Genomic DNA, 13557 nt, shown 5'->3' on the forward strand with positions numbered 1-13557 from the left:
CTATTCCGGTTCTATGTGCCATCTAGTTGTATGCAGTCTATTGTTCCCTGTTATCCATTTACGGCTGATGAGAGGCTGAATGTACTGTTCTTTAATAGGAATACTGACAGGAACCCATAATCATCACTCCATCTCATGTACGTCCAGTTCCGAGAACCTCCAGACACATTTCCATACATAAGTGTGACTGCCATTTACAGCTCTTTGTGTACAGCTGCATTGTATAGCCTCAGGATTGTATGGAGCTGTAAGTGTCTATGAGGCTGATCTCATACCAAACCATAGGTGTACTCAGCTCCGTACGTCTCACACTCTCACCCTGCTCTTTGCTTTTTAAGCATTTTGATGATGTATTTTATTTCGTGACATTTCTTACAAATATTTTCCTGCGTTTTTTATGTCCTATAGAAAAGATTATGTAGAAAATACCTGCAAATACTGAAGGTATATTGCATATTGAAAAAATACACCTTTGACCCCCCCAAAAATATTGAGTAGGGCTAATTTGCATATTATTTTGCTATGCACAATCCTGTCTCCTTGCCAAGGCTCACGAAAAAAAAAAACTACTAAAAACTCCAAAATTGTTGCCTCCTGTTTTTTTTTTTTGTATTTTTTTTTTACAAAATTCTGCAGCTGAGAGTCAATGGGGAAAAAAGAAAAGCTATACCCACAGGACATTTTTCACTGTGGCGTTTTTGTGGCGGGAGATTTATCAAAGATGGTGTAAAGTGAAACTGGCTCAGTTGCCCCTAGCAACCAATCAGATTCCACCTTTCATTCCTCACAGACTCTTTGGAAAATGAAAGGTGGACAGACCGCTCAGCCAATCACTGGCCAGGACCGCTGCATTGGGTGTTTAAGGGCTGCAAGGACAGGCTCAATAAACGAGCGCCGATCTAGCTGATCAGTGCTCGCTTACATTATTGTTCGGGCCCCCATCGGCCCATGGAATAGGACCCTAAGGCCTCACACATTCAGTAGGTTTTCAGGACCGTACATGTCTGCAATGGTTGTCCACAATCTGCAAACAAAGTTCCCAAAGCACATCTGTATTTTTTGCGGCTCTGCAAAAAATAGACGGTTATAGTTAAATTAAGGTGATCCGTATTTTTTATGGACGTTTCTTCTGTTAAAAAGATGGATCCGCAGAAATTCTGGACGCTCCCATAGACTTTTACAGGTGAATCCGTGATGCAATTACAGCCCATACTAGGCCTGTAAAACTGCAGGCAGTGTGAATAACCCAATAGAAATCAATGGGGAGATTTATGAAAGGGTATAAATATACACCTGGTGTAAACTGTCCACTGCAACCAATCACAGCTCAGCTTTTGTTCTACCAGAGCTGAAAGCTGAGCTGTTATTGGTTGCCGGGGACAGTTTACACCAGGTGTATATTTACACCCTTTCATAAATCTCCCCCAATGTGTCCTAAATTTGTTCATAACTGCAGATCCCCAATTTACGGAATGTGTGAATAACGTTTTATAGTAGGAAGCAAATGAGCAAAGGAAGAAGAGAAGAGTCACAATCTCACACTATATATTATGCATAGTGACCATAGACGCCCCCCCCCCCCCCCCCCTATACACAGAAACTATTGGTTTCTTCATCTTTGTAACAATAAGTCTCCAAATCTATCTATTGCTCTCTGTTATCAGCATGATTGATAGGAACAGCGGCCCTACTGTAAGGCCGGGCTCACACTGCGTCCTCTGTTTCCATTTCTTTATGTTTTTTATTTTGCTGTATACGAAAGCACAGTCAACTACTCTATTGTATCCAACAACATAAAAAGTATCGGTAGCAATGCATTTTATATATGATGTAAGTCGCCAAATCTGTTTTTAGAATCCATTAATATTGATGTTTTTATCCCCTCGGAGAGTATAAAACGTATACTTTACATGTAAACAAAAACACCGTTATTACGTGCTGTACTGCTGAGTTAGCTCTTGTGCCCCCTACTGGAAGCTTTGAAAAGTTTATACAAAAAAGTCATTCTTACATTCATTGACGTTGACAAAAGATCCCATCTGCATTATAGAATACTTTTATAGATTGGATGTATCGGTAAGCTGCTGAGCTTTAAAGCATTGATGAAAACAACAACAAAAAAAACAGCTGGAAACCATACTTCTGTAGACTGAGCAAACGCCATACCCTATCTACCCCATTATATTCTCAATATTGGATTTTTATTGTCATATACAAAGCAGCGGTTTTCTGTCAATATTTATTGTGAATTTCCAGAAGCCATGTGATATATGGTAAGAAGCCCCGTCATCCACCTGGAGGTGCGTATAATCCTATGCACGTGCTTTACATCCAGGCTTGTGTGTTTGTTTAGGAAGGTGGGAGCTGCCTACATACACCAGTGATGGTCTCCCGGCATATGTTACTTACTGGCTTAGAGTGGTAGCGATTTCCCTCCTATGAACAGGAATGTTTAAACAAAACAAATGCATAATGCAAGTCTATCTCGCTCTCCGCCACCTGCTATGTTGTAGCATGGAGCTCGCATTCAAGGCTTCTGCTACAAAATATATTGCATCCACTATGTGAGCATTTTATTAGCCCTGTGGGATGAAGTCAGGTGACCTCTGGGAACGTGTAAAATTGCGTTGCCATCACCATCTACTTCATCATTTTATTTATGTATTATTATTATTATTATTATTATTATTAATTTTATAATATTAGTCTTTTAACCTCTTTTTAGAAGTCAGAATCTTTTACTTAAAAATAATTTCAAGGCCACTTTTGTTCTTAACAAATAGATATACAGACATCAGCCATAACACTGAACTGAATAACATTGATAATTTCATTATAAAAATCTTTTTCTTTCAGATCAACTGGTGTCAGAAAGTTATATAGATTTGTCATTTACTTCTATTTAAAAATCTCAAGTCTTCCAGTATTTATCAGCTGCTGTATGTCCTGCAGGAAATGGTGTTATCTTTTCAGTCTGACACAGTGCTCTCTGCTGCCACCTCTGTCCATGTCAGGAACTGTCCAGAGCAGTAAAGGTTTTCTATGGAAATTTGCTGCTGCTCTGGACAGTTTCTGACATGGACAGAGGTGGCAGCAAAGAGCACCATATAAAACTGAAAAGAAACCACTTCCTGTAGGACATACAGCAGCTGATAAGTACTGGAAGACTGGAGATTTTCAAATAGAAGTAAATTACAAATCTATATAACTGTCTGAAACCAGTTGGTTTGAAAGAAAAAGATTTTCACTGCATTTTCACCCCCAAGGGAATAAAGGAAAAATTGGAAAAATGTAGTGATCTGAGTAACTTTGGCAAGAGCCAAATTGTGATATTGAGTTTTAGGGTCATGGGCTCCCTGGCAGGGTAGGGCAACACTGGTAGGAAGCCATCTTAAAGGGAATCTGTCACCAAGACAGTGCTATGCAATCTATAGGCATCTTGTTTTAGAGCAGGAAGAGCTGAGCAGATTGATATATATCTCTGTGGGAAATGATTCAGTATAACTTGTAACTTGTTGACTGAAATCCCTGATCATTCTGTGGTAAGGAGTCCAGTGGGCGGTGTCACTCAATGGACTGGACTCTGTAGCATGGAAACATCAGAGATTTCAATCTGTAAATTCCAAGTTATCTTTCTTTTAAAGATATATATCAATCCGCTCAGCTCCTTCTGCTTTATAACATGACGCCGATAACTTAGGTAGCATTTTCATGGTGATGGATCTGGGCTAAGTAGTCATTTAGGCAGTCCTATTCAAAGACTGACAGCTATCTATATGTACAGTTAGGGGCCCATTCCACAGGAGCGATAATCGGCCGAATCGGCACGATTCGGCTGATTTTCGCTCCGTGGAATAGAGAGAATGATCAGCCGATGATCGTGTCAGACCTAAAATCGTCGTTTGCCACCATTGCTACGGTTGAATAGTGGTGCATGGTGCGACCGACGATTTCAGCAAAACCATACATTACCTGTCTGGACCGCAGGTCTTCTTCTCCAGGTCCCGCGCGGCAGCATCAGCTTCAGAGCGGCGCTTTCTGAACTGACAGACCGCTAAGCCAATCACTGTCCGGAACCGCCACGGCCAGTGATTGGCTGAGCTGTCTGTCAGTTCAGACAGCCCTGCTCCAAAGCTGCTGCAGTTCGCTGGACCGGGAGAAGAAGACTTGTGCCTGGACATGTAATGTATGAAGCAAGGGCTGCAAGGACATCGGTAACGATGTCCCTGCAGCCCTTGTTTCACGATCATCAGGGCCGTGGAATAGGTCTAGCAGATCGGCGCTAGTTTACGTCAATGATCGGGTCCTGCTCGTCTGGTGGAATAGGACCCTAAGTGTTCAGGTAGTCAATCGCTGACTAAGGCTACTGACTTGTCTATTCTAGATATTGTGGGTTAGGAAGTCAATTGGGTGGTCCTACTTAGTGATTGACAGCCTTTCTACCCACACACTTACACAGAGAGCTGTCAATCTCTGAATAGGACTGCGCAGCGGACTACTTAGCCCAGAATGAGCAGAGATCATTTTTTTCCCTATAAAACTATATATCAATCTGCTCAGCAACACGATTTCTGCAGGTTGGACTGCATTTTTAGTGTGACAGGTTGGCTTTAAATGGGTTGTCTGGCTTAAAAAAAAAAAAAAGTATAGTGCTGGTCTAAAAAAACCTGCCAAAATTCCCACCACTGCTGTTCTGATGGTGTCCAGTCCCCACTGCTCACCAATTGTTAATGATGTCACACAGTAAGGGTACTATTACACGGAACGATAATCTGCCAAATCGGCCCGATTCGGCCGATTATCGTTCCGTGTACTAAAGACAACGATCAGCCGATGATCATTGTCATCGGCTGATCGTTGATATAAGTTCAGACCTATAATCGTAGGGCGCCGACCGTGCACCGCTGCGTGTAATAGCAGTGCACGGCCGACGCTGACGATTAGCAAAGAAGAATACATACCTAATCCATGGTCCAGGGTTCCTCTTCCTCAGAGCTGTGAAGCTGAAGTGCGCGGACCCGGGGAGAAGTTAAAAAGAAGCGGAACCCTGGACCATGGATTAGGTATGCATACAGTTTAAACAAAGGCTGCAAGGACATCGGTAACGATGTCCCTGCAGCCCTTGTTTAACGATTATCGGCCCGTGTAATAGGCCAAGTAAACGAGCAACAATCTAGCAGATCGCTGCTCATTTACAGGTATTATTGGGCCCCCATAGGCCCGTGTAATACCACCCTAACCCCCCTTAGACAGTGATTGACTAAATCCCCGCTTCTTTGTGCCAGGAGGCGCCCAGGAAGTGGTGGGCAGCAGGAACCAGGTACCACTGAAACAGCGGAGACTGTTTCAGCATCATGGGGGAGGACTACTCTTATTTCAGCTCAGCCAGGCCATTATAAAAAAAGTGACCAGAAATGACAAGACAACTCCTTAATAAAAAGGGTCATCATAGGGTTAATTTTAAGTTTAAACAAAGCACTTGACCATGTTGACTGCATCCTATACTGGTAGTCTCTCCAGACGCTTGTGTTACTAGTCGTGTCCTCTCAGTATCTGATTCCTAGAAATATTTAGCCTGGTATCCCCTGAATTGTGTATCACACTTGAGAGCTCTCCATGCCCGCCTGAGTGCACTGATAACATGATGGATGTTTTGGAACTTTTTGCTCAGAGTTCTAAGAAATTGTAACATATTTGATAGCGGGAACTAGAAAGATTTGATATGTTTTATACTATGACTATGTAATTGTAATGGTACCAGTTTGGCAGAGTTCACATAGCTTTAAAGGGGTAATTCAGCATTTTTTTATTCAAATCAACTGGTGTCAGAAAGTGCCAGAGATTTGTAATTTACTTTTATTAAAAAAATCTCAAGTCTTTCAGTACTTATCAGCTGCTGTATGTCCTGCTGGAAGTGGTGTATTCTTTTTAGTCAGGACAGTAGAAGAGGTTTCCTATGGGGATTTGCTAGTGCTCTGGACAGTTCCGGACATGGACAAAGGTGGCAGCAGACTGGAAAGAATACACCACTTCCTGCAGGACATACAGCAGCTGTTAATTACTGGAAGACGGGAGATTTTTTCATAGAAGTAAATTGCAAATCTCTGTCATTTTCTAGCACCAGAAGATTTGCATGATTTTTTTTATTTTTATTTTTGCTGAACTGCCCCTTTAACCGAATCCAATAACCAAATCTATCGTTAAAAATGTCAATATCCAATTCTGACACTGTGTTTAAAGCCAATAAAAATACAATATGAATCTATACATAATAACAAATACTTTGTGACGGGTGTTTGGAGAGAAGTAGATACATAAATGACTCTTTTATTTAACAGATGTCTCCGTCGGACCTTGAAATGAGTAAGATGCAGCTGCTGATGCCTCATCGACTCTCTGTAGAATACATGGATGTGCCGTTTCAGAGACAGCGGGCAGTGAGCGCAGTCAGCGTCCTCACCAACGCCATGGAAGGTAAACATCTGTATTGTTATTAAAGGGACAGGTAGAAGTTTATATTATAGACAATAGCAAACACTGCAATATAAATGGACTTACACTGTGATACCAGAGAAACCAGAAGCAATGCTGCTTTTACTGTCAAGATCGCTTGGGAAAAGGAATATATTAGCAACGTGTATACATAAATAAATATATATACAGTAACTTTAGAACAGTCATGAGTATTAAGAAGACCTTTTAAAAAGATACTCTGGAGATTTTTTTTTTCTTTTTTACAAATCAACTGGTGTCAGAAAAATATACAGATTTGTAAATTACTCTTGTTTAAAAAAAATTAAAATCACACTTTCTAGTACTTATCAGCTGCTATATGTCCTGCAGGAAGTGGGGTTTTCTTTCCAGTGTGACACAGTTCTCTCTGCTGCCACCTCTGTCCATGACAGGAACTGTCCAGAGCAGGAGAGGTTTTCTATGGGGATTTGTGACTGCTCTGGACAGAGGTGGCAGCAAAGAACACCTTGTCAGCAGGGATACCAGAGTTTAAGAGCGATAGCTAATCTAATAAACAACCCAGGTGTCAAACCTATACAACCAGAAAGCACAATAATGAAAGGTCAGCAGCAGTAAACTAACAATCAGGATCACAGAGACAAACTAGTTCACAATACAACATTGTACCTGTAACCAGGCTGCTGACTGTGGTGTCACCTTCTGCAACCCAGCAGAGCAGGACTAGAATCTAAAGCAGAAAGGGGTTGTATATTTTGTCCCTTGAAGGGATGTTTAAATGAAACATACAATAATTAGAATTAAAAAATGTCATAGGTTTCTGCAAGTCACATTAAAACTATGGCGGTATACCGGCAATCGATGGCATACCGCCAGAATTCTAATGTGTCTTGCAGAAACATATTGCTTTTTTTTTAGTTAAAATTTTGGATTTAGTTCTGAATTTAGTTCTAATATTCCTTTAAACATTCCTTCAAGGGATGAAATATACAAAAATTTGAATGGCGGGCAGGAGATATAACTAAGGGCCATCAGTTATTGATGGTGTTTGGCCAACTTTACCCGAGCACCACGAGTTACTTGGTCAAGCATCAAGCTTGATTGGGCACCCCAATGCTCAGTCAAGCACTATGTTAGACCGAGCATGCTCACTTAACACTAGAGCATAATAATAACCTTAAGGCCCTATTCCACAGAGCGATTATCGTTCATATTTGGCCGATATCGGCCGCTACGGACGATAATCATCCGGTGGAATAGAGTGCAACGATCAGCCGACATCGTTCATGTCGGCTGATCGTTGCAGTCGCTTGTTTTTCAACATGTTGAAAAACAAGCGACTGATATAGCAGCGATCTGCTGCCGTCGCTCCGTTGAATAGGAGCATCGGCAACAGACGCTGCTATATCCTATGGGCTGCCCGGACGATCAGCGATCCCCCGGGCAGCCCCCCCGCAGCTCCCCCGCAGCTCTCCGCCGCCCCCTCCCGCACTCACCCGGTCGCTGCAGCCGCGTTGAATTGCGGCGGCAGCGAGCGGGGAACGAGGAGCAAACGAGCGCTGAGAAGGCTTGTTTGCTCCTCTAAACGACCTGTGGAATAGGGGCATTAAACTAGAGAGTTACCAGTCAATTTGTTAGCTGCAATTCAGGCTCCAAACTGCTGACACTGATAGATAGCTGTTAGGGCAAGGAGACACATGGTTCCTTTCATATATCTGTCTGTGCTTCCAAAAAAAAAAAATTATTCTACTCCCCAGTGAAAAGAGCCCCTTAAAGTGCTGAGAGCTGTAACGCCTCCTCGCTTCCCCTCCCATCCTTATCCCTAATTGATGGACAGTCAGCTGGAAGCAGGCACAGAGCTGGGAGGGGGAGCGAGGCAGCACAGACAGATATATGAAATATGAATGTGTGCGCCACAGGCATGCAGCTTATGTAGTTTTAAACAGCTCAGAATCACTTTCACTGTACAATTCTATACTTCAGAGGACGCCCTTTTGGCCTTTATTCTGCTATTAATAATTTATAGGGATTCCTACATGCACTGAACCTCCATCATGTGAACAGAGCCTTGCATTATGCCATTCAGATCACTGATACGTTTTCGTTAGGAGGATTATGGAGCAGAAGTGACAGCTAGGCCTGGAAGGGTTTGCCCATCATTTACATTTGTAAATCAAATATTCAGAAGGTTCAGTCTTCAGTCACATAGACTTGGCCAGTTTATATAATGAAGTCTTGAGTGAATTCCCCTTGTGATAGCCATGGATATTTTATCTCTTAGTGGTTACAAATCTGACAGGTCTGCGCATTTGTGAAGCTTCGATAAACCCAGGCACCATACATCATTTACAACTCTTTTCAGACATGGAGACTTCAATCCCATGAATAATGAATGAATTAAAAAAAAATATACCTGGAGTAAAAAATAGCACTATAAGCCATGGTTCCTAGTCAGTAACACATTGCCCAAGTAGCAACTCCCTAATGGAAATGTTATCTAGAGACAAATCAACTTATAGTTATAGCATCACATATAGGGTATCCATATATGTATTGCAGTCTGCGCACCTCCACTGCCGTCGATCTAAACTCAAAGAATTGACATGTCAATTCTTTGAGCGGAGAGGGGAGGAGGCGCGCGGGCGCTTCCATAGAGATACTGCAGGACACTGAGCACGGCGGCATTCCATGGCGGAGAGCTCTGCCGCGGAATTCTGTTGTTTTTGCTAAGTGTGAACTGGGCCTAAGTGTGTAAGATCAGAGTTTAAGGGGAACCTGTTACTAGTTTAATGCTGCAGGCAGTATGAAACGCTGGCAGGCTTCCCTAACGGCTGTTTCAGAGTAACTATATGTATTTATATATTGTATGTGATTATATGTATCTTCAGTCAGGAGCAGAGCTCTGAGTTATCGGCAATTGACAGATCTCACCCTATTTGTGTCTAGGGAGAAATCTGACTGTCAGAGGTTTTAAGATCATCATAGATTAATGATGTACTGAGTCTCTGATCGTTGCTTAAAGGGATTCTCTGGAGGGAAATTATGTCTTTAAAGCAACTGGTATCAGAAAGTTATACAGATAAGTAAATTATATCTATTTAAATATTAAAAGTCTTCCAGTACTTATCAGCTGCTGTATGTTCTGCAGGAAATTGTGTTTTTCTTTCCAGTGTGACACAGTGCTCTCTGCTGCCATCTCTGTCCCTGTCAGGAACTGTCCAGAGCAGCAGAGGTTTTCTATAGAGATTTTCTGCTGCTCTGGACAGTTCCTGACAGACTGATAAGTACTGAAAGACTGGAGATTTGTAAATAGAAGTAATTTACAATTCCAGTTGATTTAAAAACATTTTTTTTTCTAGAATACCCCTTTAAATATATAAAATGTTGGTTGTCAACGTATTTAAATGTGAAAATTTACTAAGTTTTGAAAATTTTATATATATATATATATATATATATATATATATATATATATATATAAGGATGCAATTTAAATGTTTTACTGTATTTCAATGTCTTTTTAGAATTGGAAGAATCTCGCCAGAAATGTCCTCCTTGCTGGTATCATTTTGCCCATAGGTTCCTCATCTGGGATTGTTGTACTCAGTGGCTACAAATCAAGAAAGCAGTGAAATTTGTAGTGATGGATCCCTTCACTGATCTCACCATCACTATATGCATAGTCCTGAACACCTTATTCATGGCTCTGGAGCATTACAAGATGGACAAGGAATTTGAAAACATGCTAGCTACTGGCAACTATGTAAGTAAGCCCTGTAGGTGATGACTGGCTGTGGAGCATCTAGATGGTTTCTGGCCATCAGTTGGATAATGTGATGTCCTCTGACTATATTTTACTCATCTACACCAATTTTTAACATAAGCTATTCTGTAGTTAACCGTATCTGATGCCTAACCCTTTGAAATGCAAGCACATTTGTTCATATCCGGCGATCTTCAAAGTAACATTTGAATAAATTTTGATATTTTAAAATACCTAACACCTAATACCCCCCCCCCCCTCAGCTCACCTTTTAAAGGGGTACTCTGGAAAAAAAATAGTTTTCAATCAACTGGTGCCAGAATGTCATACAGATTTGTAAATCACTTCTGTTAAAGAATCTAGTACTTATTAGCTGCTGTATGGCCTGCAGAAAGTGATATATTCTTTCTACACTGACACAGTGCTCTCTGCTGCCACCTCTGTCCATGACAAGGACTGTCCAGAGGAGAGGTTTTTTTTCTGAGGATTTCCTTTTGTTCCTGTATTACGGACAGAGGTGGCAGCAGAGAGCACCATATTAGACTGGAAAGAATACATCACTTCCTGCAGGTCATGCAGCAGCTGATAAGTACTAGGTAGTTTGAGTTTAATGAGTTTAGTTTTCATTGGCAGCATTTTAGAGTATATGGGACTTTTTATCTCTTTTTATTCAATTCTAGCGTTTTGTTTTTCTTTATGGCATATGAAATGTGAGATGCTTTAATAACAATAATTACATTTTTTTTGGAGGGTGGGGGGGAATACATTATTTATTTGAAAAATGGGACAGAATGAACATATTAAAAAAATAATAATAATTAAAAAAATATATATATATATATATATATTTTTTTATTATTTGTTTATTTTACTTTATTTAATTTTTAGTCCCCATAGGGAACCTAGCTACTGTATGTGATCACCTTATTGCTAGTACAGTACAAAACAAAGCAATGATCTGCAGCTTCCTGCCATTTCCCCGTTCTCATATTACTTCCTGCCCATGGGAGAGTGTAATGGTCATGGTAACATAGATGCAGGATGAGATACAACAGGACTGGCACCTGGCATCTATTGCTGATACGTTCTAAAGGCTCCCCTTATACTTTACTTGGCCATATATATGTATATATGGGGAGGATAGTGGCTAGATATAACTGACCGCCAAACAATCATCCATCCATCAGTTATTGAAGACATATGGCCACCTTAACACTGCCATGATGATCATGTACTTTATGGGAGTTAAGAGGTTAAAATAAGGTTTTAATAATAAAAATAAACCCCCAAAACTTTTCCCGTGAATACATATTTTGCATGGATTCTTTGCTCTTTAGAGACATCGGACTCGATTTCGATTGAACAAGAAAGCCATCCATTTTTCTTGATGATGTGCAAACATTTGTGTGTTTATTTCTGAGTAGCAGTAAAACTTCATTCATGTATGTGTAAGCTGTGTTGGCATATTGCACTTTTTAGTTGATGTTCTTTTAAAACGTCAATGATTGATCACATTTTTTGTTTGAAGATCGTTGCATCAGAACAGCTGTACTTGCATTTATCTGCCTGGATCCCAGGAGGACGGAGTGCTGACATTTTTACTATAATTTTAAATATCAGTAGCAAACGCTTTTGTGGTGTTTAAAAGTGGTACTCTAGAGATAAAAAAAAAAAGGTTTTAAATGAACTGGAGTCAAAAAAGTTATAGAGATTTGCAAATTACTTCTATCTAAAAATCTCAAATCTTCCAGTACTTATCACCCGCTGTAGGTCCTGCAAGAAGTGGTGCATTCTTTCCAGTCTGACACGGTACTCTCTGCTGCCACCTCTGTCTGTGACAGGAACTGTCCAGAACAAGAGAGATTTCTTATAGGGATGTTCTACTGCTCTGGGTAGTTTCTGCCATGGACAGAGGTGGGAGTAGAGAGCACTGTGTTAGTAGTAATTGTTGTATTTTTTTTTCCCCGACAATTTTGATAAATGAGACTTGATGCATATTTATTGTCTTCTCTATTCCTCACAGACCTGTGTGAAATAGGCCTAATAATAAGGCCATGTTCACACACAGTAAAACAATGTTTCTCCTGCTGATAATGCGTTATCGGTTGTAGGAACATTATTTTACACCCATAAAAGTCTGTTGGCCATATAGGTGTAACTGCAAATACATTAACCATTGATTTCCATTCACATTACAGCTGGCAGAACTGCCCACACAGTGTGTGTACAGTCTACTTTCAATGGCCGTTGTTGGCAAACAACGACCGTAGCAAAAGTAGACATGGTCATTATTTTGTACGGCCACCATGAAGAATGTCCATAGTTGATGCACTGTGTGCACAACAACGGCCATCGTTCTTTTGAAATCTATAGAACTCAATGGGGGAGATTTATCAAAGGGTGTAGAATTTAGACTGGTGCAAACTGGCCACAGCAACCAATCACAGCTCAGCTTCCAGCTCTGGTAAAAGGAAAGAGGAGCTGTGATTGGTTGCTGTGGCCAGTTTGCACCAGTCTAAATTTTACACCCTTTGATAAATCTCCCCCAATGTAATCAGAAACCACCTTTCATTCCTTACAGACTCTTTGGAAAATGAAAGGTGGAATCTGATTGGTTGCTAGGGGCAACTGAGTCAGTTTCACTTTACACCATGTTTGATAAATCTCCCTCATAGTATTTAATGACCACTACGGGCATAGGTTTCAGAATGCATTTCAGTGTGTGGCCTAGAAGTCCAATGATTACAGGTATTATTGGAAATTTCCTTTGTGGCACATAGAAAAGCTCTTTTCAGGTGAGACAATCTGTGCCTCCGTTTCCTTGTCAAAAACCCAGTGGTGGCAGTGCGATGCCCTGGCCCCTGGGGGCCACTTCCGCAGTGCTGGTGTTATGAGCGGGCAATGACCGGGGCAGCTGCAGGGTGTATACTTGTCACGGTATAGGCCTGAGGGCGGCACAGCTGTAGAGCCGGTCTGTGGAATCTGCGGGTGATGATGGGCATGCGATTCTTCGCTGCACTTAGTCAGGGCACCAGTTAGTGGACACCAATGCCAGGGTTCAGTAACAGCGGTTTTATTATAGATGAAGTAACTAGTAGCAACAGTTCTGTCCGGATGCAACCGGGTATATAGCAGGCTTTGACAAATAAAGCAGGAGTGGTGCTGCATAGGCTGTGAGAATACGTGCCGGATGATGGGAGTAGGAGTATGAGAGAAATAGCGTTGCTGGGTGGATTAGCTTGAGAATAATACTTGCTGTGAATCCTTGTAGCGATGAGGAGAGATAACGGAATGACACCCAGATGAGAGAGAAGACTCCGGAC

At 41.2% G+C, this 13557-nt stretch overlaps 1 protein-coding gene across 1 annotated transcript in view; it reads left to right on the forward strand.

Moving 5' to 3' along the window:
* Nucleotides 1-13557, forward strand: part of LOC138783756 (sodium channel protein type 5 subunit alpha-like) — a 317116-nt gene that overhangs the window by 171044 nt on the left and 132515 nt on the right. The window contains exons 13-14 of the mRNA XM_069958852.1: nt 6339-6474; nt 9996-10234. Of these exons, the coding sequence (XP_069814953.1) occupies nt 6339-6474; nt 9996-10234 (375 nt within the window). The remainder of the gene's footprint in view (nt 1-6338; nt 6475-9995; nt 10235-13557) is intronic.

The sequence above is a fragment of the Dendropsophus ebraccatus genome, chromosome 2 (assembly GCF_027789765.1).
Source record: "Dendropsophus ebraccatus isolate aDenEbr1 chromosome 2, aDenEbr1.pat, whole genome shotgun sequence".
Taxonomy (NCBI): Eukaryota; Metazoa; Chordata; class Amphibia; order Anura; family Hylidae; genus Dendropsophus; species Dendropsophus ebraccatus.